General features: G+C 27.1%; 5 protein-coding genes across 12 annotated transcripts; 2 read left to right on the top strand and 3 right to left on the bottom strand.

The window, feature by feature from the left end:
* The first annotated feature begins 87 nt into the window (after positions 1 to 87).
* Positions 88 to 5,539, top strand: LOC107992628 (zinc finger TRAF-type-containing protein 1 homolog). Its single transcript, XM_017048641.3, has 6 exons — positions 88 to 894; positions 3,553 to 3,791; positions 3,858 to 4,069; positions 4,362 to 4,522; positions 4,608 to 4,810; positions 4,919 to 5,539. The coding sequence occupies exons 1-6, from the start codon at positions 367 to 369 to the stop codon at positions 4,944 to 4,946; spliced, it is 1,371 nt and encodes a 456-aa protein (XP_016904130.1). The 5' UTR covers positions 88 to 366; the 3' UTR covers positions 4,947 to 5,539.
* On the bottom strand, positions 364 to 14,836 carry LOC107992593 (atrial natriuretic peptide receptor 1). Of its 2 annotated transcripts, none has more exons than XM_062078325.1 (19): positions 14,368 to 14,836; positions 13,710 to 13,878; positions 11,909 to 12,074; positions 11,376 to 11,450; positions 10,815 to 11,094; positions 10,536 to 10,645; positions 9,975 to 10,163; positions 9,493 to 9,713; positions 9,060 to 9,296; positions 8,622 to 8,742; positions 8,344 to 8,552; positions 8,072 to 8,231; positions 7,610 to 7,769; positions 7,339 to 7,499; positions 7,019 to 7,185; positions 6,725 to 6,871; positions 6,449 to 6,641; positions 6,068 to 6,341; positions 364 to 5,919 (listed from the first exon to the last, which is right to left on the bottom strand). In XM_062078325.1, exons 1-19 carry the CDS (start codon positions 14,465 to 14,467, stop codon positions 5,624 to 5,626), a joined length of 3,435 nt encoding a protein of 1,144 aa, XP_061934309.1. In that variant the 5' UTR covers positions 14,468 to 14,836; the 3' UTR covers positions 364 to 5,623. The 2 variants fall into 2 exon arrangements, with proteins under 2 accessions (XP_061934309.1, XP_028520026.1); XM_028664225.2 differs by having other exon boundaries at positions 8,081 to 8,231.
* Positions 14,837 to 15,055: 219 nt separating this feature from the next.
* On the bottom strand, positions 15,056 to 18,106 carry LOC107992592 (polyglutamylase complex subunit TTLL1). 4 transcript variants are annotated; one of them, XM_028664221.2, is made up of 9 exons: positions 17,967 to 18,106; positions 17,221 to 17,352; positions 17,010 to 17,075; positions 16,715 to 16,887; positions 16,469 to 16,655; positions 16,195 to 16,396; positions 15,886 to 16,116; positions 15,260 to 15,369; positions 15,056 to 15,197 (listed from the first exon to the last, which is right to left on the bottom strand). In XM_028664221.2, exons 1-9 carry the CDS (start codon positions 17,975 to 17,977, stop codon positions 15,062 to 15,064), a joined length of 1,248 nt encoding a protein of 415 aa, XP_028520022.1. In that variant the 5' UTR covers positions 17,978 to 18,106; the 3' UTR covers positions 15,056 to 15,061. The 4 variants fall into 4 exon arrangements, with proteins under 4 accessions (XP_028520022.1, XP_016904037.1, XP_061934320.1 ...); XM_017048548.3 differs by lacking the exon at positions 17,967 to 18,106 and adding an exon at positions 17,503 to 17,687 and having other exon boundaries at positions 17,221 to 17,373; XM_062078336.1 differs by lacking the exon at positions 17,967 to 18,106 and adding an exon at positions 17,503 to 17,687.
* Positions 17,725 to 21,552, top strand: LOC107992588 (uncharacterized). Of its 4 annotated transcripts, XM_062078346.1 has the most exons (5): positions 17,725 to 18,451; positions 19,041 to 19,237; positions 19,348 to 19,384; positions 21,085 to 21,171; positions 21,283 to 21,552. In XM_062078346.1, exons 2-5 carry the CDS (start codon positions 19,052 to 19,054, stop codon positions 21,414 to 21,416), a joined length of 444 nt encoding a protein of 147 aa, XP_061934330.1. In that variant the 5' UTR covers positions 17,725 to 18,451; positions 19,041 to 19,051; the 3' UTR covers positions 21,417 to 21,552. The 4 variants fall into 4 exon arrangements, 2 of the variants coding, with proteins under 2 accessions (XP_061934330.1, XP_061934329.1); XR_009830878.1 differs by lacking the exon at positions 21,085 to 21,171 and having other exon boundaries at positions 21,283 to 21,329; XM_062078345.1 differs by lacking the exon at positions 17,725 to 18,451 and having other exon boundaries at positions 19,052 to 19,237; positions 21,085 to 21,192.
* On the bottom strand, positions 19,534 to 21,027 carry LOC107992587 (large ribosomal subunit protein uL23m). Its single transcript, XM_017048541.3, has 3 exons — positions 20,344 to 21,027; positions 19,934 to 20,207; positions 19,534 to 19,823 (listed from the first exon to the last, which is right to left on the bottom strand). The coding sequence occupies exons 1-3, from the start codon at positions 20,355 to 20,357 to the stop codon at positions 19,671 to 19,673; spliced, it is 441 nt and encodes a 146-aa protein (XP_016904030.1). The 5' UTR covers positions 20,358 to 21,027; the 3' UTR covers positions 19,534 to 19,670.
* Positions 21,553 to 21,828: the final 276 nt, after the last annotated feature.

The following is a 21,828-nucleotide window of genomic DNA, read 5'->3' as shown; positions in this document are numbered from 1 at the left end:
TAATGATAAGAAATAAAATAATAATTTTGTTTTAATTTTATAAAATTTAATCATTTAAATTGTGAAATAAATATTTGTCAAGTTATGATATTTTTTGTTAAGATTTCTATCATATATTTTGAATATTTATACTACATATTCATTATCACTTATATACATTATTAAGAAGAAATTAAGTGAAGATTGATGAAAATACCTTTCGATATTTACGATTTTCTAATTTTCAAATATTCGAAACGTCAATCATAAAGCCGTATCAACAGTATGCAGTAATTAATCCGAATGAAATCAAATTATTTCTTTATAAGAAGACTAAATGATAAGGTTTGAAAAATCGTATCGAAACAGCAATCGCAAAAATGCTAAATGGTAACAAATTCTAGGAACGGTTTATTGAAACAGTTTATTTTAGCGGGTCCCATTTTAAAAACAAAGCTATTTCTTTCTATTTTTGTAAAACTAATTAGTAAAATAATTGAATATCATGAAAATTTTTACATGTTTTGGCTTTTAACCTTGAACGAGACATCGACCGATTCGATAACATTACGAACAAGTATCGGATCGGTGTTGTCCCTATCTAGGAGACTATTACGTGGTCTGCGTTTGACATCTGCGCATTTCTCACGTTCGTTCGGAGGAAAAATCAAAACAATCAATATGGCGGACCCGAACAACGAAGCTGCATCGTCGAGTAGCGTTTCGGAGCAGGCCCCTACGGCCACTCCAATTCGCGACGATCTTGAAAAAATAGAGGATTTTCTTGAACCAGATAAAAAGCGTCGTAAAGTGTCACGGAACGATGGAAAAACCGAGCAAAAATTGGAACACCGCTTGGGCGGCATCCTTTGCTGCGCAGTTTGTCTCGATTTACCCAAGGCAGCCGTTTATCAGGTAAGTTTCTTATATCTTTCTTTCAATATTTTCTAAGTTGTTTATAAATTTCGTTGGTATGAATTTACAAATATACGTTTTATCGATCGATATTCTATGACTTTAACATGCCTTGACGATCGTTCTTCTAACGACGTCGTTTCTTTCCATCCGACATTTTCACCCGAGGCTGATGGGTGACTTCGTCGTTTGCTGCGATATATATATCATACGTACGTATGGATATAACTAAACGAAATGAATACCTATTCTTTATTAATCTTTGATCGCACATTATGCACTGTGACAATTTGTTGATATTTCACCTGAAATAGTCTTTTGTTGTTTTTGATTGTATTTCTCAGTAGTATATATAAAACTCATTCAAGTATATACATACATATACATATATAAAAAGTATTTACGTCAATCGTAGTGGAATATAGTTTATAATGTTATTTGATGATTTATTATAAGATATTTTATTATTTAATTTTTATACAATCTAAATTACAAAAATAAAATAAAAAGAGCACAAAAATGAAAATATATTTTGATAGAAAATATGTTTGGAAAAAAGAATAGAAAATTTTAAAATTATTATTATTATATAGTTTATCATTCACTTGTTTTTGTAATATATACTTTTTTTACTGATTTCATTCATGTTGCAGTTGAGTTGATTTATAATCAATTACCAACAGCCTTTAATACTACTTTGTTTCTGTGTTAAATTCTTTCTCTCTCACTCTGCCCATTTTTCTTACCTTTTCTCTTAATGATTATAATATTTTTAAATAGTTTATCCTTACAATAAGATTTTATTTTTTTAATATTGCAGGAAAATAATTATTAATAATTATACAGATAATTTTATTTTAAATTTCAATTTTATAAATATTTAAAACAAGTTTAAGTTATTTTTATTATTATTAAAACTTAAAAAATGTTTATCAACATTGTTTTTTTTTAAGATAATAATAATATAATTACAGGTAGGTAATTATATATTTTTCTTAATAGGAGTGATATTCAACATTTGAAAAAACAGATGTATGAAGAACAGCCTTTAATTTTGCTATATATAAATATTACAGTATAAAATTATATTATATTTTATTATTAAAGATATTTATGAAATTTAAATACGTAAATTATGATGAAAAAACATCCTCATATACAACATGCTTTTACAAAATAATTTTTTGCAATGAATTTGAAAAAATATTTAATATTATAGCAAACATAGTGCCTAAGTGTTTTTTCTTACATAATTTGTATTGTAAAGGTGATATTACATTTATGATAAACATTTATGCATGCATGTAAAATAATTCTTACTATTTATGGCGAATTTTTAACTCATGCGACAAACATACAGTTATATCAAAGAGAATTATTGTATGTATGCATGCCTAATCAATGATCCCATTTTTTAGTAATGTTTATTTACAAAATATCCTCTGTTATTAAATTTATAGCATTTCATTCTATCTGTACTCTATTTATATTTTGTTCTTAGTTTTCTTTCAATTCTATTGATGGAAATATATATATGTAATATATTCTACATTCACTATTTTCATTAACTGTAAAACAGTGGGAAGAATGTTGCGTTTATCCCATCAAAAAAATGCATACATGTAAGTTATTTAGTGCGCTATTCAGCGCATAATGTACTTTTTATTTTTACTAAGGTATACAGGTATTGAACGTTGTATTCATGCATTTGTGAACTCGGAAATATTACACAATACATTTGATTTTTATACATAATACACAATTTGAGATTTAATTTTTCTTGATATTTCTATAAAATCAATTAAGAAAATAAAGATAACAAAGAAAAAAAAATTATTTAAGTTACCAAATCTTTATAGTTTTATAGCATATATTATAACAATATTTTTTCCAATTATAAAGTATTATGTTTATTGTAAGAAGTAATCGAAATGAAGATACTACCCAAATATTAGTTACTAGGAAAAAATTTTATTGTAGATCCATGCGGAACTGATGTTTATCAATTATGATTAATAGTGAGAGAGTGAGAGTGAGAGAGAGAAAGCGTATTTCCAGAAAATCTGTATAACATGTATAGTTAAAAAGCATTGAACAAAATAAACATTCTTAAAGGTTATTAGTTAGTTATTTCGCATATGACACCCTTTTTCACTTATCCTACGCATCATTATCCTTTTCTCTTCCTTTCTATTATCAATATTGGCAGCATTAAATGACAATTGCTTTTAGCAATATTCATATTGTTTTAAACCTACTGGTCTCACAATATGATTACTTGAATTATTAATAGTGTTATTACAATTTTGTGTTTCAGGTTTAAAAACATCAAATTATGGTAATATACACGATATTAGTTTTGTTATTCTAGTTTGCTTAATGTTTTTATAAGGGGTTGTACATATATATATATATTAAAAATACAATATCACAGTTTGTGCAAAATAAAAAATTAAGTAATTTATATAAAAAAAATTAGTTCTTATATTTAATATCAGAATATTTATATCAGAATAATAAATTAAATTTTGCACATAGCTGTACATAAATTATGTAATAAATAAAACAGGAAATAAAATTATTAACAAAGTTAGGATTATCTTCACAAAAGTATAAAATTAAGAATACTAGTAATACATGCTGCAACAATGTTCACAGTGTACAAATGGACACTTGATGTGTGCCGGTTGCTTCACTCATGTCCTCGCAGATGCCAGGCTAAGAGATGAAATGGCAACATGTCCCAACTGCAGAATCGAGATCAGCAGAACATCTCCATCTCGAAATTTGGCAGTTGAAAAAGCAGTATCTGAATTGCCAGCAGAATGTCAATATTGTGCAAAGGAATTCCCAAGGAATTCCTTAGAACGTCATGAAGAGACCATGTGTGAAGAAAGGTAATTAAAATCAATAAATAGAATTAAAAAAATAAAGTTATATTAATTTTTTTTATGTATACGTAGAATATCAAGTTGCAAATATAGTAGAATCGGTTGTCCATGGCGTGGACCAAATCACGAACGTCCAGAACACGAGGCACATTGTGTACATCCACATCGTTCGGGCCTAGATGTCATGGAAGCTCTACGTGATATCGATGCTCGTACTCTTGAAGAACGTAGGCTGTATGACAATGTCTTTGATCTTTTGTCCTACGAGAAAATCACATTTAACGGTCTGTATCTGTTTCTCGTGTATTAAGGCTCTCAAATTCTTATTATAATATCTTGTTTAGATAAAAATATTACGAAAAATATTTTATTTTGTCTTTTGCTTTAGCAGCAACAGGAACAATGTTTATTAAAATTATCTGAATTAAAATATTATTTATATAAATATTTTTATATGTCATTAGAAATATTTAAAAAATTAAATTCTTTTTTATTCGATTTTGCTTCTTTCATCATTTTAATAGAGGCATGGAAAATAAAGGATACGAGTTATCTGTAGAATTTCGTATTTTATAGATTTACAAATGAAGCCATATCGCACGGACGAGTTTGTTCATAAATTATTTTATGAAACTTCTCGTTTTACGGCGTTTAACAATCAATGGGTTGTAAAAGCTAGGATCAATAATAGTCAACGTGATCCTACACAAAGTTCAGAAAGAGATATGACTTATCAAGTATGTAGAAACAACATACATAAAAAAAATTCTGTAAAAGTATTTTTTTAATATATTTTTTAATATACTTTTAAATATATTACAGTTAATTTTGAAAACAAAAACAACGTATCCATTACCGCTTCATTATTTGATATTGAAAGGACCTTTCGGAGATATGAAAGTACAACCAAGAATACATAAATTCGAATTCACCGATCAAGAAAACGAAAGTCCTTATTTACCTTTACCTTTACCTGATACGGCAGAGTGCAATAGACTGCTTGCTGCAAGAGCTATTAGTTTCAGGTAAGAAAATAAATAATACGTATATGTAATAAATTTTTAAGAAATTCCCAAGAAGAAAAAAATTTTTAATATACAAAATCTACTTTCATACTATATTTATTATTTCAGACTAATAATGTTTTTGGCATCCAAGTAGTTCCACAAAACAATTGCTGTTATCAAGATTTTATCAAGAATGAATTATAATTGACACAACTTTTTAGATTTAACAGTGATAAGAACATAGATCACACAACGGTTTATAACCGACTATTAGTAGTGTTTAACAATAAAAACAAAGATGCTAATTCTACTGTAGTCTATACACATATTACATTCAGAAAAATGTTACACTGCGTTGAAACCGCAAATAGTATGTCACAGTTATAGCAAATGTAATTTTCGAAAAATGTAGAATGTTTAATTTTGTTTTTTTATTTTTATTGAGAAATTTTTTTTTGTTAACTGTCTAAAATTCACTTGAGCTTTATGTAAATCATTGTTGTTAGACAAGTGTATTAAATTGCATCGATATTAATAATTAGAACAATTATACAGAGAACATAGAGAAAAAATATTACATATTTCGGATAATTATATTGTCTAAAGTGAACAATTTAATGCACATGCCTGTCGACAAAAGCTATTACAGATTCTTCTATTTACTTATAAATTAAATGTTATTAATGTAACATTCAAAATTGACATATTGTAATAGAAAAAAATTAAATAAATTTATTATAATTATGACTTTTTAGTTTAATATTTAAATTATAAGAACATTTACTATAGAATAATACATATATTTTTTATATTTACTTTTAATTATAAAAATTAGACGGTTTGTTGTAATTCTGATAAATTAATGAAAGTATTATTATTGGTTTTTGGACCATTTATATTATTAGGTGGGAAAATTAAAGGATTTAAATTATTTTCTGGTGTACTGACACTATGTTTGCGATATTTCGGTGTCGGTGGTCTTGGATCTGGTTCAGAGCAACCCTTTAACCAGTGAGAAGTGACTTGTCCTTTGCCCTTTAATTCCACTTCGCCTCTGAGTTCCAAATCAAATGTTCCAAATTTATCCAATATACATTTTGTTGCATCAGAAATATGTATACGTAGTGCTATATATTGTACATATAAAAATATTCAAAAATTTTTAAAATTAGAATTCATACGCACATGCGCGCGTGACTCTATCTATTTTTATAATTATATATTTTTTCATGAAGTGGATATCATTTTTTTTTTAATTTTTTTGAAACGACTTACGTAAACCTGAAGATTCCATTCTCGATGCAGTATTTACTGTGTCACCAAAAAGACAATAATGTGGCATTTTTTGCCCAACTACACCCGCGCAGACTGGTCCACTATGTACACCAATTCTAACACTTAATTGTGCATTTTGTTTATGCATTATAGTGAAAGAACGTACAGAATCGAGAATTGCTAAAGCCATTAAAGCAATTTCCCTTGCATGTTCATTGCCATTTCTTTCTGGCAAACCAGATACTACCATATATGCGTCTCCTATTGTTTCCACCTTAATTTAATCATATAAAATATATAAATTTCAATCAAAATTATGAAACACATGTTTCAATTTTGATAATACACACATGTTTCGTTTTTGAGATAACATTGAAATACCTTATAAACGTCATAAAATTCGATGATACGATCAAAAGTACTATAAAGATCGTTTAAAAAATCCACAACTTCCATTGGTGTACTTTGTGCACAGAGAGCTGTGAAGCCAACTATATCACTAAAATAAATTGTCACACACTCAAATTGCTCTGGTTGAACGAGTTCTCCGGCCATCAGTTGACAAGCCACTTGTCTGATTATAAATAGTAATAAATATATAAATTATAGAAAAATTATCGGAAAAAAAAAATAATCTCTGAAAATAGTTAAAGTTACCTTGGAAGCACTTGATAAAGAAGTTCTTCACTACGTCTTTTTTCTAAGCTTAACTGTTCTGTTTTTTCTTCCACGAGAGCTTCTAAATTATTTGCATATTGTTCCATACGTCTTAATAAATCATCCATTAAATTTTCACAGTAACCTCTGAAAGATAGTGGTTTCAAATTCATTGCATTTAGTTTTAAATGTATAATACTTGACTTAAAAAATTTATTATTTAATAAATTTATTATTTATTATTTATAAAAAAAAGAGTTTATATTAAAAGAAGATATTAAAATTGAAGCTTACTTCATAATGCCACGTATAGTTTCACGAATTGCATGAAATGTTGGTCGTTCTTCTGGAATTTCATTCCAGCATTTTTCCATAAGGGATAAAATATCCGGTGGACAATCTTTTGGTGCCACTTCCGGTCTGAATGGTGGGGTTTCTGATGCTGCGACGCGGCTAACAATCTTGGTGAGATATAAAAAATTATAATAATATTTTCATAGCATAATATTTAATCATAAATAGATAGAACAACAAATAGATAAAAGAACAAGCAAACATTAATTATAAATAGAAGAATAACATAGTTTAAAATTATTTTAAAACTTTTATAATACCTCTTGAGAAGTTATAAATGATTTCACAGATTCATATGGGCCACCACGAACTACAATTTCTTCTAAAATGATCGCGAAACTATAAACATCCCCTTTTTGGGTTGCTGCACTGCCAGGTGTTACAGTTAATGGTATAAGTTCCGGAGCGATCCAAAGTAATTCTGCCAAATATATAATAATAAAAATATAATAAATTTATAATATTTAAAATTCCAATTTAATCTTATACTAATTTTATTCCTAATCTATTTTTTAAATTATTTTAACATACTAGTATAATAACTATCATCCATAATTAAATCAGAAGGAATAGTAAGAGTTTTAAGACCAAAGTCTGAAATTTTTAAAACGAAGCGACCATCGATCAGACAGTTACAAGATCGAAGTTTTCCATGAGCTGAAACCTCACTAGCATGAAGATAAGACATTCCCTGCAAAAAATAAATTTTTCTTTGTATTTATAAATATAATAATTATAATAATAATAATAATAATAATAATAAAATGTTATCTCGATATCAATGAAACAGAAAGAGATATAATTACATAGAATGATTAAAAATTATATGAATAATTTTATTTATAAAATAATATATTTATTTATTTTTTTAAGAATTTATTTTTAAAAATGAGATTTAACAAATTGAAAATTATATTGTATAAAATTTATGCTCTGTATAATATTATATATATTGTATAATTGGATGAAATGAACATGATATAATTTTTGCACCTGCTCTACCTTCACAATATCGTGGATCAAAGACATTCGAAAATTCCAATCTAATTTAATGGCATCGTTCTCCAATACATCCTTCAAGGAACCTCGAGGACAATATTCTGTCAAGATTAAAACCGTTGGTGATGGAGAACAAAAACATGCACCAATAAATCTGAAATTTATTTTTATGCTTTATATTTGTATTAAATAATAACTTAATATAATAATAATAATAATAAATATTATTATATTTTTTTATTTACAAAATTTTATTACTATTTTACCTAACAGTGTTTTCTGAAGTAACATCTCGTACTTGTTTAATTTCCCATAATAATTTCTTTGTGACATCAACCACTTTCTTTTTAGTAATTTTTTTTATAGCTACTCTTTCTCCTTTGTAAATTCCAACAGTTGTGAATGCAGTGGTCGGAGGTAAAGATCCACCGCTAAATTGCGATCCTCGACGAATACGTTGTTCCAATCCGAAATTCTATAAAAGTAGGATTGATTTTAATATGTATTTTTTATTTAATTTTATTCACACACTTTTTTAATTCACCTCAGCAATCGCTTGGTGTAAATTAATTTTTGAAGAGAAAGGTTTTCCTATTTCCAAAAGTAATTCTTCTGGTCTAATTCTCCAAGACATGTTGTTCAGATCAGCTGATACTCTTAAGTGTCTATAGAAAAATTTTCTATCTTCAAATCAATAATTTTTACAAATAAAATCATAAATTTATTACAATAAAAATCTATAATTTCTTATTTAATATTTGTTAAAAATTTCTTATCAATTTTGATAACGAAATTAAAAATTATTAATTTTTATTTTTTTTTAAATAAAATATTAATGATACTAATATTGTCTTCATATTATGCATAGTTATATACACAATTCCATTTTGTTATATTATATAATCATTTTACATTTAAAAAAAATCAGTTCGTACATATGAAATATAATTATTATAATTTAAATGATAAGAAAATAACTAGCCTGTATAGTACACAAATTGCGGTAACAGCAACAAGGAGGAACACAACAAGTGCCAAGCTAGTATATGCGACAAAAGTATATGCTTCAGTCGACGTGCATGCAGGATCATTCCCAAGAAATCCACATTCGGGCACATCCACTGGTGGACCTTCTCTTCCTCCAGGCCAATGAATCTTCTTCCCAATTACGGGACTATATTCACGATTTACTCCTAAATAATGCGCCACCACCTCAAACCTGAAATCTCGTGTTAATATTATTTCTATATGAATCCATAACATAATATCTAATTATATCAAAATTCTGTTTTGAATTTAGAGTAGAACGATATTGGTTTCATAGGAATGAATATACTCAGAATAGCCCAGTAGAATGGGGCTTGATTAACATGATCAAATAGATCAGAGGAATAGCTGGCTTAATTGACGCTGACCTTCCCGTAATAGGATCTAAATCCAGGATACTATAGTCCGCGTCGCGGTCTCCATTGTCGTCGATCCTGACGTGTCCTGTAATACCAATGAAGTCTCGATCCCACATTCTCCTTGTTATCGATATACCGTCTCTGATATCTCCACCCTCAGTCAAAGTTTCGTTCAATGCTATTCCGAGTAAATATACACCGTCGTAAAAAGCTCCGATAAAAAAATTCACCTGGAATACAAAATATTATTTTCTTGCGTCATTTAATAAATATCTTAATAACTTTAAAAGGACAGATTTTTTTAAGATTATTGAAGTACGGTTATTAAAACTTATGAATGTTCATCAAATATTTAATATTAATGTATGCAAATAATAATTTATCATTTTAACAAATAATTTTGTCAATTTTGTCTTGTTTAATAATTAAATTAAAAAATTTCTTCAATTTAAGCTTATCTGATGTCTAGAAAGTGATGAAAGAAAATTTACTTCTTCTCCTTCGGAGAAAGAATAATTATAATCTGTTTGAGCTCTTTGACGAACAGTGTCGGCGAAGTCTTGGAATCTTGGACTTGTTGGTTGCAAAAGAGATACTCTGAGCAATGCTTCATAGGCTTTTCTGGCAATGGTATCGTCCTCATCACCAACTTCCCAATCGTGATCACCCCAATAAGATCCCTGATTTTTTTTTAAAAAAGATAATTTTCATATTTGTAAATAAATATAATTATAATTTTGAATAACAATAAATATATTATATATTAAATAATACGTAATAAAATAATATAATAATACAATTAATTAAATAAATAATTTACAGATGAAGAAAATATTATATTTAAAAATATTTGTATATATATTCAAATAAAATATTTTATTGGTCGATGCATTTAATTTTGCATTTAAATAAAAACATCCTGTAACCTGTGACGTTTTTTAAATTTAAATTTAGATGGAATTTTTTTAAATTCCTAATTTAATTTAATTCAAATAAATCTTACACTATATATTCGATGAAAAAAAAAAAGAAAAAAACAAAGAAATTTTTACTTGAAATATTTCAACATCAAGGAATGCCCAATCTCCCTTCGTCATTTCCAAATCGTGAGCAGCCAACATGAACTTCCTGACCAGAGTTCCTCGAACGCTAAGAATCAACACTATCAGAAAAATAAATGGCATATCAATAAAAAATAAAAAAAAATGTTAATTTATTTGAAAAAAAATTTAAGATACATTCAACATAAAATTTATTATATACATTTACAATAAAGTGATAAATAATTAAATCAGTGACAACAAAATTGAAATAAATTTTAGGACATTTACCTCTTGCATACATACTAGCATCGCGTAAGTAAAAATGGTACGACTCATCTTCAAAATTTCCATCTAGTTCTCTCACAAATTTTAACAATCCCTCTTTTCTCAAACCATATTCCAAATTTTTTCCAACTGTCCACGAGAACAAATCTGATCTGTCCAATATTAACGCCACATGGGACCATCCAAATTCTTTAAAAATACTAGAGAATACCAATCGAAGTCGACATTGACAATAGGACATTCTTGTTAATGTTCGATACTTGCTCTTGTCTTTAAATATTCCCTTAAAGAAAAAAAAATAAATATTGAAATTCTATTCCATATAATTTTTAGAGCAATAGATAATCTCTTTTATTTTTTTATTTTATATGTATTTTATTTTATTCCGAATAACAAGGAGCATACGATTAATTACTAAGAGAATCATAAATAAGAATAAAATATCATAAGAAGCATCTCGCATTCTTTTCCAACCGAATGCGTACGCTCCATGCTATAATTAAACGAATAACACAGTCAATTAAAGTAATGAACGTAGAAAGAGAGATTAAAATCTTTTTTTACCGAGCTTTCGTTTCTCCATTTATTGATTCTTCCGAGAATGCCCGATGTTACAGATAATTCCCCTTCTGATGGCGGCTTAATTGTTCGAAAATAATCTAATTATCATCTATTGACATAATATGAGATTAAATTAAAATTTTAAAATATGTAAATTACATTATAAAATATGATTAAATAGTACTACGTAATGTCGCGTTCAAAAATTAAATTTATATAGATCAAGAAAAAAAATTTGAGATTTTTAAAAGTATTCATATACATTTTCTATTTATACATACACACACATATATATATATATATATATATTGGAAGTTGTTTCAGAAATTCAATTTTTTTGTACTTTAAATTAAGATATAATGTAAGAAATTAATATAATGATTCTGTCAACTGTGTGATATTTATTATTAAGAAACTGTATTAACATTATTATAATTAATATTATTATAATTAAAAACTCTTTTATATTTTTTTCAATTTATTATGAAATAAACAATTGAGGATTAATTGAAAGATTAAATGAAAATAAACACTACTTGATCACCCATTCCGGTAATTATAGGAATATTCCAATAAGCAGCAAGTCGTGCCACGGGTTCAAGAGCGAAAGCACAAGCTGGACCGATAAAAGCGATCACATTGTCCCGGAAGTGCATGTCGGCCGCCAAACCTGGTGCTGCGGCTCCGCTGCACGATGGATAACTATAAATTATTATATTTTTTTTTTATTTTTACAGATAGACAGCATATATAATATTTTTTTATCTTTATTCTAATTTTTGTATCAAATTTTGAACGTGATATCATTCTACACAGTTGACATAATTTGACTGGAAAAACCTGATACATCCTGAATATCGAAAATAATCTTGATAAATAATCTTGATATAATTTCGAATAAAAAAATTATGATTATTTTTTCTCTCTTATTCTTCATACATGAGATAGAAGAAAAAGAAAAAGATCCTCTTTAATATGACGACCTATTATTTATCGACAATCTTTTAGTAGATATTTCCCCGTGGAACGGTTTTCCACAACGCAATTCTATCGTAACCTAACGTTAGAATAAAAAAGGAAGCGGACACAATGGTTGTAAAAATCGAACAATAGTGGGAAAAGGAAGGAGAGTAAATGAGTTGATGGATGATCGTGTTCCAACGTGATCGTGTTCCAAACAGATCGAATTACCTGGGGCTCGGGGATAAGAGAAAAACGATCGAAATCGTTGTGATGTTTATATGGGGGGATGCAGATACGAGAGAACCCATGGAACTTTCGAAACGTAGGTATACTCGTCGGATGATTGATAATTGTTAGGGGTTGGCGGAGTTGCAGTGTCATTCCAAGTGTAAGGAACGACGAGGAATAATGATAGATTTAATCGGTGACGTTGAATGGGGCAATGATTGGATACTGGCCGATCCTGGACAAATTATCACGTTCGGTGATCCTTCCCTTTCGTTCCCTTCGAATTAACGAATCGTAATGCGGATTTATCAATTCTCTCCGATTATTCTAATTCTACGTCTTTGCTAAAAGTGAAAATTCGTTTGTAAAATTGTGTTTTAATTTTGCTTTCCATTCCGAAAATTTGATATTTGATTGGTAAGTATATAAGTTATTTGGTATTTAAATAATATGTTGTCCAATCCGATGTTCTACATTCTTTGTATTTGGCATCATTGATATTAAGAATTTCTACTTTTCGTTAATTTTCATACTACTGGTAATCTTATACCAATGTTTTTGATAATGCATATATTTAGAATTTTTTTATGCTTTCAAATTATTATATATGTTTAAATTAAATTGCTTTTTCGATCTCATTCGAATCTCTCAAGCGGCTATTCTCGTTTTATGAAAATCGTGATCGTGCGATCAAATGAATTTGATCGTCAAAAGTTTGTTTTTCGAGAAAACTCTGTTTGTGCAAAACAGTCCAATTGGATTAATGTAATGATATGGAAGGAATGGAAACACGTGGTCAAAAGTGAGTCAGTTTACACATAGTCACGCGTTCGCGCAATCTAGAACGTTTACTTTTTTTTCTTTTTTTTTTATTCAAATAAAAAATAACAATGGTTGAAAATGCATTTTTTTTTAGAAAACGAAGTAAACGTAAAATAGAACGCATCAAATTTGCAATTTTATCCAAAAATTTATATTTATATTAAAAAAATGATTCGTAATAAATGATAGTGACAACATTTAACGTTTCAATTTTCAACAAGTCGTATAATTTATTTTATTAAAGATCTTATCACTTTTCCTTCTCCTATAAAATATATCGGGAATAAAGGAGAAGAGATAAAAAATTTTCTTAATTCACCTTACCTTTCTTGAACCTTGCGCAATTTCACGTTGTGGATGCTTAAGAAATCGTTTACCTCGGTCAAGGCCAGATCCACGGCTGGCCCGCATCTCTCGAGATCGAAAGGACTGTTCAAATGGGAAGCCATAAGAACACCGACGTTGTAAACCTTCAGAGGATATTCATAATTGTCTGGATAAATAAGAAAAGGGAAAACCAATTTGTAAGATATGATCATTTATATAAGATTATGAAAAATAATTATTATAAAATCAATATAACATTCAAAGGAGACACGTGACATGTCATCATATTTAGCGGAAATTGAATCGAGAGTCAAACGAGTAGAATAAATCGTTGCTATGTCAGCCGTTGAATTAAATCGCACAGAAAGTATGAATAATTTCATATAATTTCAATGAATAATTTATATAAGCAATTGTTCGCGATACGAAAAAAAAAAAGAAAATCACAAAAAAGAATGTGTGATTTTAATAATATTTTCTTTGCGATGTTTTAATTTTTTTTTACCATTTTATATTTTTTTCTTATATTTTAATTTGATGATAGATTAACAATAATTTGTAATAATAAAAAAATTCTAGATCAAATTTTCATATATAATAATATATATTCTTATTAATATAAACTTTAAGAATTAATCAAATACTTTAATCTTACCTGGTGACACGTTAACCGAACCCAATGTTTGAGAAATCACTGCGATTATTAGAAACTTTGCGCTCACATACAACACCTGTTTGTACAGATTCTTCTCCATTCTTTTTTTATTATGATTATTATTTTAACAATACGAAAACGTTACATTCGATTAACATGATTTAATTTTATTAAGAAATGAAGTGAGATTTTCGCGATTAAAGATTATTAGTGAAAAAGATTCGTTCCTAGATGCTTTAACATTATTCCATCACAAGCATTGCAAAGAGAATCACGTGACGAACGCCAGTTAGAACACATCTAAACCAACCCCGAAGAAGATTCACCCTTATATACCGATTGGTACAACGCGTTTGTGCCACTATAACGCAAAATTGTTACACAATTTATCATGTTAGGTATTAATCACACACGTGTTTTCTTTTGTCTGGAAAATCTCGATAAATTAGGATAAATTATAGTGTACGTGAGTAAAATAAACTAGTTGGAATATATGCATTTCGAAGATTTGGTACATGCGCCTTGACGATAGAAACCAACGAACCATACATGTATCATCTACGCATGCCTCGTATTTTGAACCTCCTTTCGATACTTCGTATCAAAGGGATACATGTTTTTCATAAATTAATATACGCATAAAATAACGTTTATTATTAATTCTTCTTCTCGTTAATTGAGAACACCTGAATATTTATTTCCATTTGCTTGAAGAACTTCGATATTTCGCTGACGAATATTCTTTGTCCTCTTGAGTGCATAATTCTTCGTCTAAGAGAAGTTCAAAATTTCCGAGTGCTTCCGGTGGCGGAGATTTGTTCCATCTTACGCTGTTGAAAATCGAAATTAATATTGAAAACATTGATTTTTCAGAGATTAATGTGAGACTTACTCCGGGACACCATCGGGTGGAACGACTATTGAGATTATATTATCGATTAATTTGTATTTTAAAATTCGATCGTTCACTGTAGTAGACGTTAGTGATGGAGATGCATTTACCTAAAAATGGAAAAAGAATTAGCATGAAACGATAAAATAAGAAGAAATGAAATGAGTGAAGTTTGAAAATACATATAATGCAGTAGTAAGAATGAGTTCAATAAAATCATATCTTGAGAAAAATGTATTTTAAATATATTTCATCAAAGGCGAACTCAATAAAAAATATTGATATCAATTCTTGTACAGGATTCATTTTCTGTGGAAAAAAAAGAAAACTTCGCAAAGACATGCATGTTAGTTATAGATCAATATAAAATAAAAAATTTTTTTATAAAACATTTGCCTACTTATTACTCATATTTCATATATATATATAATATGTGATTACATATAATTATAAATACAAGTCATTATTTCTTGATTACATATATGTGGAGAATTAATATATAACAGAAACATAATAGTAATAAATATATTCATAATTGCCAAATATTATCTTAATCAATATTATAAACAGTAAAATAATGAAATTTTAATTATAAAATAAAAAGAATTATCAAAAGATTTTAAAACCTCTATAAGCCATGGTTTAAGATCATTATCGATAATGATGTCATAGCCATAACACTCGAAACAATGTCGATCGTTTGCGATAACTGGAACGACAGCTTTTAAAGAATGTACAATGCACCAAGTGATGTTTGCAAACAGTTTTTCTGTAACTGTTTTACCACGCGTGCTCTCCAAATATAATCTTAAATTGTGCACGCTTAATTTACCACCATGCTTACTATTATACTCTTCCTGCAATAGAAATATTGAATCTTTTTATTTATTTATCTTTTTTCTTTTTTTTTTTCAAGAAACGAAAAATTTACTCACACCATGTTTTTGTACAGATACATTTGTAAGATGAACGTACATATTATCCAATTCTTGGATACTAGTATCGTATTTAACCGTACAAAATCGGCAAAATCCTAATTTGAACAGATATGCTTTCAATGGTCGAAAAGATGTAATAAGAACATACAAACGAAGGTCAAATTTTTTGCCACCGATTAAAAGCGGATTATCAATGTATCTATATATTTATTATAAAATAAATAAATATTTCTAATTATTTTAATATAAATTGCAAAATATTATTTTGTACCTAGATATTACGTATGATTCTTTCGTCAAATTTGGATTAAATGGATTTTTTGCTTCTCGAGACCACTTTTTCAATTTACTTAATTTATTAATTAAAAATATACCAGCACCCTGTGATTTTCCACATGGCTTCATGATCCATGTGCTTTGCGGTGATTTACGGTATTCTTCCACAAACATATTATAATCTAAAGATGAATTCATCATGTTAGATATATCAATTATAGATATAATAATAATATTCTACCTGCTGGCAAAACAAACGTAACAGGTATGAAATCAAGATAAATATATTTCCCATCTCCTCTTTCCGCCAAAGGATTTCCTTCACGTTCTAATTCCTTCCGATAACGTTTTATATTTTTTACTAAAAGATCCTTTCGTGTCAATTCATAATGATTCGGAAAATGATTGATTATTCTAAAAGCAATATATGATATATATCAAAATTTTTAATATATATATATATATATCAAATTTTATAAATTTTTTATATCAAAATCAATATCAATATTTATTATATTTTTTAAAAGATATTTAACTGTTTGTCATCCATCCTATAGCCAGTTTCTACGCTGAATATGTTTCTGCATGATTGCGTGACTGCCCTATAATAATTTCAAAATAATTTATTTATATAAGAATTAATTTATTTTTTTTTATTTCGTAAAGAAATAATAATTATTAATAAAAAATTTTTACATAAAATAATAACAAAAAATAATAATATTTTTAATTTTAAATTGTTATTACCAATAGAAATTCCAATCATCTTCCGGACCAACTTGAACCCATCCTCTCTTTTCAAAGTTATGTACGATTACAGACTTGTCCACATCTGTACAAAATGTCACTTTCGTTTTGTCCGTTCCACTTGTCGATACTCTGTAAACGTTTAGAATTTTTCTAGAAGAAAAAGGAAATATAGCTAATCACATTAATATTGAAACAATTTCTTCCTCCATTTATAATAATTAGATCCAATTATTAACTATATAAATTCTTTTTTTTCATATATTTTTCATTTTCATTTACCTGCCATGATTATTAGATACGTTTAAATTTGCTACACGTTTATTTTCTACTACTGTACCGGACGCCATGCCTTTTAGTGTTACGAGTTAAATCGATTCACCGTGGATACACAAAATTCGAAAATTTATGTATATCGAATTCCCGCGCATGGAGATCCTCGAATGTGATAAACAAACAAAAATGAGTCAATAATAAAATTTAAGTTAAACACAGTCGGTTAATATTTCATATTTAATTTACAGTATTTTTACTTTATTTTCTTTCTAACATACATGTTATCTTTAATTTATAATTATTTAAAATTTAATTATTTTACAATATATATTTTAATATTATCTGATAAATTAATATTAAAATTAATTATATTACATATAATTATAATATTTTAGCAAATAAAAGTTTTTTTTGTGTATTTAGAGTTTTAAATTAAGTCGATTAAATGATCGATTATCGTTTTATAGTACCTTCTTGCCATGTCTACTTTTGTTGTAACATCCTTTTCGTTGCAAATCGATCATAATTTTGAAAAATTCAATCGTTTTCGTTAGAGGAGAGAATCTTTTTCTATAGAAAAAAGACTGATTTGGTTATATTATGATAAATCAACATTTGAGCCCGAAATGAATAGTTTGTTTTCATGTTAAAGCACAACCGGCTGATTTCAAGTGTGTTTATACTTCGCTCTTATTTTTTTTCTATCTTTGTTGACCGATCATTTTACGTGCCAGAAACGCGCTAGCGTGTCGACCGGTAAGACGTATGAAATCGTATAGTTCTTGTACTAAAAATAAAAAATTATTTTAAATTCGTGATATCTCCAAATTGTGCTTCCAATTAGTTTGCTTTTAAATTTCCTTTTCGCATTTAAATTCATGTGACAATAAATACATATTTATACTACAGTGCTTTTCGCGATTCATTATTTTGAAAGAACAAGTGGTTGTTAAAGGTATACGTGTATTTAAAAAATTGTTTTATATAATTATCTAAGAAGATGAATAGTTTAAAAAGACATTTGATAAATAATTTAAAAAGATATTTGAGATTTAAAGAAATTTAATATATCGATAATACGGATGTTTCACATATTCTTTGTGGTCAGTTATTATTTTGAGGTCGTATCGTAATATCTTTTACGTTTATAGCAAACGTATTATATGAAACACTGTTTCATTTTGTCGAAACGATGTGAATTAAACGTTAAAAGCGAACTACAAAGAGGCGATTATTACTTGCAAACCGGAAATTAAACGCTGCTCGAGAGTACCAAAACCGTCGTGAATATACGAGTGAATCATGTTTGCGCATTGGAATTTGTGTCATGAATTTATGATTCGAAATGCGTCTTTTATTAATTTCGTATTTATCAATGCATTTTAAGAAATACTAATTAAAGATAAATTTTTCTGTATTCCGTTTACTTTAATACTATTTCTCAAGATATATATATAAATTGTTATTTATTTGTTGTTATAATATTTATTAAAGAATATTTGTATTATAATTATTGATTAATAAATGTTTAATGATTTAATTAGGAAAATACAAAATGTATTTCAATTCAAAATTTGGCAATCGTAATCCAATGAGAATGGCTAGAGGAAGAGGAATAGCACAAAGCAATTTATCTTCCAATGAATGTCTTTGTAATAGACCACATGGTTTTGTGCTCTGCAATGTTTGTGGTTATTTGACAAAGGGCAGAGTACGTTATTTCTGTCCTATTCATCCACAGGTGTGTTGTCTTTAATGTATCGTATCCTTAAATGAAGTGTGAATGAAAAAAAGTTATTTCCTCTTTAATTAATTTTAATTTTTAGTAATTTTTTTCTTTCCTTTTTGCAGACAATTTTTTTGCTTGATATTGCTCAATGTCCTCAATGTAAGTCATATGGTTTTATGTTGAGTGAATATTAAATATTAAAAATATTATATTCTTTATTTAATTTGATGTTAAAATATATTAATAATATTTTTCTTATTCTTATTATCACATTTTACTATCATGAGTAGACATATATTCTATCAATATTTCGTTTACTTATTTCAATTATTTTTATTATGTTAACAATGTATTTATTTTATGTTATTGTAACAAATGTAGAGACATAAAAAGATAAATACAGATTAATATCATTAAACTTTATTTATTTTTATATTAAATAAATTTATTTAAACCAACTGGGAATGCCAGGGCATTTATTTTTTTCTGTAAACTTATGAAAGTTAGCTTCTATTTGATCTGTTTGTTCTTTATGTTTGATTTCTTCTGGCTGATCTTTAGGAATTATATTAGGAAATTCGAACACTTGATCTTTGGGCTAAAAATAATATGTTTTTTTAAATATTATTTAATTATTTAATATAATATATATTGTATGATATCAAAAATATTTTTATTAAAAATATGAATTTTTTTTCTAATACTTACTAAAACTACGTAAGCTATTTTTATATCATCTTCTTTAACAACAAATTTTTCTGGCTTATACGTTTTTCCAAGAGCAATTCTAGTATTTACATACACAGGATGAACGTTATAAATTTTTTCTAAATAATTTTTTATATCAATTTTTGTCATTTCCATTGAAACGTGAAATTCTACTACATTTTTTGGTTGGTTATGTTGAGGTTTTACAAGTTTCATCCAAAAATTTGGAAGAAATATTCTAAGTTGTGGGTTACCTTTTTGATATAAAGGATACCTACAAAATTAAATAAAATCATATATATATACATAATATATAAATTAATTTAATAGAATAGTTTATTCAATATATATATTTTAAATGCATTTTAAATCGTATATTAATTTTATTATTATAAGAAATGTGTATTTACCAACGAGTAGACATTTTTGTTTCATAAAAAAAATTTATTGCAATAATGTATTTATATGCGTAATAATGTATTTATATTAAACTTATATAAATGCATATAAACAAAGTTTGATATTTCATTCGTAATATAGAGGTTATGTTATAGTTTTCACTGATATAAACTAGATGGCGAAACAGATGCGTCTTATATTTAATATATAGAATTCTATTCTTTTAAATTTAAGCAAGTTTGATTTTTATGTTAATTTTTCTTTCTTGTTCTGTTGTAAAATAAAATTTTTGAATGTGTTTTTTTTTTAAAATCGATTTCGATTGGAACTTTTTTCATTTAAATTTATTTATTGAAAATTCTTAACAAAATCGAAGTTCATAAATCATTCGATAATCGATTTTATAAAACATTCAGCTTTTGAACTGATTCAGTGCTGTAAAAAAGACGTCCAAGTGTATTTCGGCATGACTTCTTTCTTCAGCTAAATTAACAAGAATATGCTTCACGAAATTGTTTCGCAACGAAACCCGCTTTGACAACGAAACAATTTGTCTAAGAAGATCGTTATTAAGTATTTGTATGAAGTAAAGGATTATATTAAACGCTTTCCAGAATTTTGTTGACGTTTTTAATCGAAGATGAGCTGCGATTTATTACCGGAATGGCTGAATCTTTTCCTGGACGATGTAGAAACTACTTTATGCTTACCAATATTACTTATTATGGTCCTTTGTACTCTTCAATTTATAGTTAATCACGCAATGGACATTGGCTTTACTTTTTATCAAAATATAATGCAAAAATCTGACGAAGAAGAAGAAGCAAAAAAGGATAAAGGTTTAATGGATAAGATTAGAGGTTCTTCTTTCATGTGGAAAAATTTATTTGAAAGCATATTAAATACTTTAATATTATTTTCTAAATAATCTTCAAATTTTTTTTCTCTAGGATATATATGTAACGTAACTTGTGTTGCTGGTAATACCGATTCGAAACCAGAAGAGAGCGCAGCACCATCGATGCTTAGGTCAAATTTGCAAGAAGAAGAATGGGATTATTGTGAGGACGACGAAGAAAAGTGACAGATATACATTGCAGGAAAAATTATAAGCTTCATTGATAAGTAATCTATTGTAGCTTTTATATTGCTTATATTTTAAAAATATTAATTTCAAATTGATACTATATATTAAACTTAATAAATAATACGACAAATAATGCGATATTAATAGAAAATGAGATACAAGAAAGAGTTAAAATTATAAAAAATTAATTTATTACGAACATGATATTTTCGATTTAAAAATTCTGTTTTATAAAAAAAAACTTTGTTTTTCTTCTTTCAATGTAATTTTGAATTATTTAGTTTTTTTATTATTATTTTTTTATAATGAAAAAAGAAAGTAAAAGAATGAGAAAATATTTAGATAAATAGAATTAGGTATCGAAAAAATATTATTTATTTAATAACATTTTATGATGCTAAATAATCTG

This window comes from Apis cerana, linkage group LG8, assembly GCF_029169275.1.
Source record: "Apis cerana isolate GH-2021 linkage group LG8, AcerK_1.0, whole genome shotgun sequence".
In the NCBI taxonomy this organism is placed as follows: domain Eukaryota; kingdom Metazoa; phylum Arthropoda; class Insecta; order Hymenoptera; family Apidae; genus Apis; species Apis cerana.
This window is presented reverse-complemented; position numbering and strand designations above follow the sequence as displayed.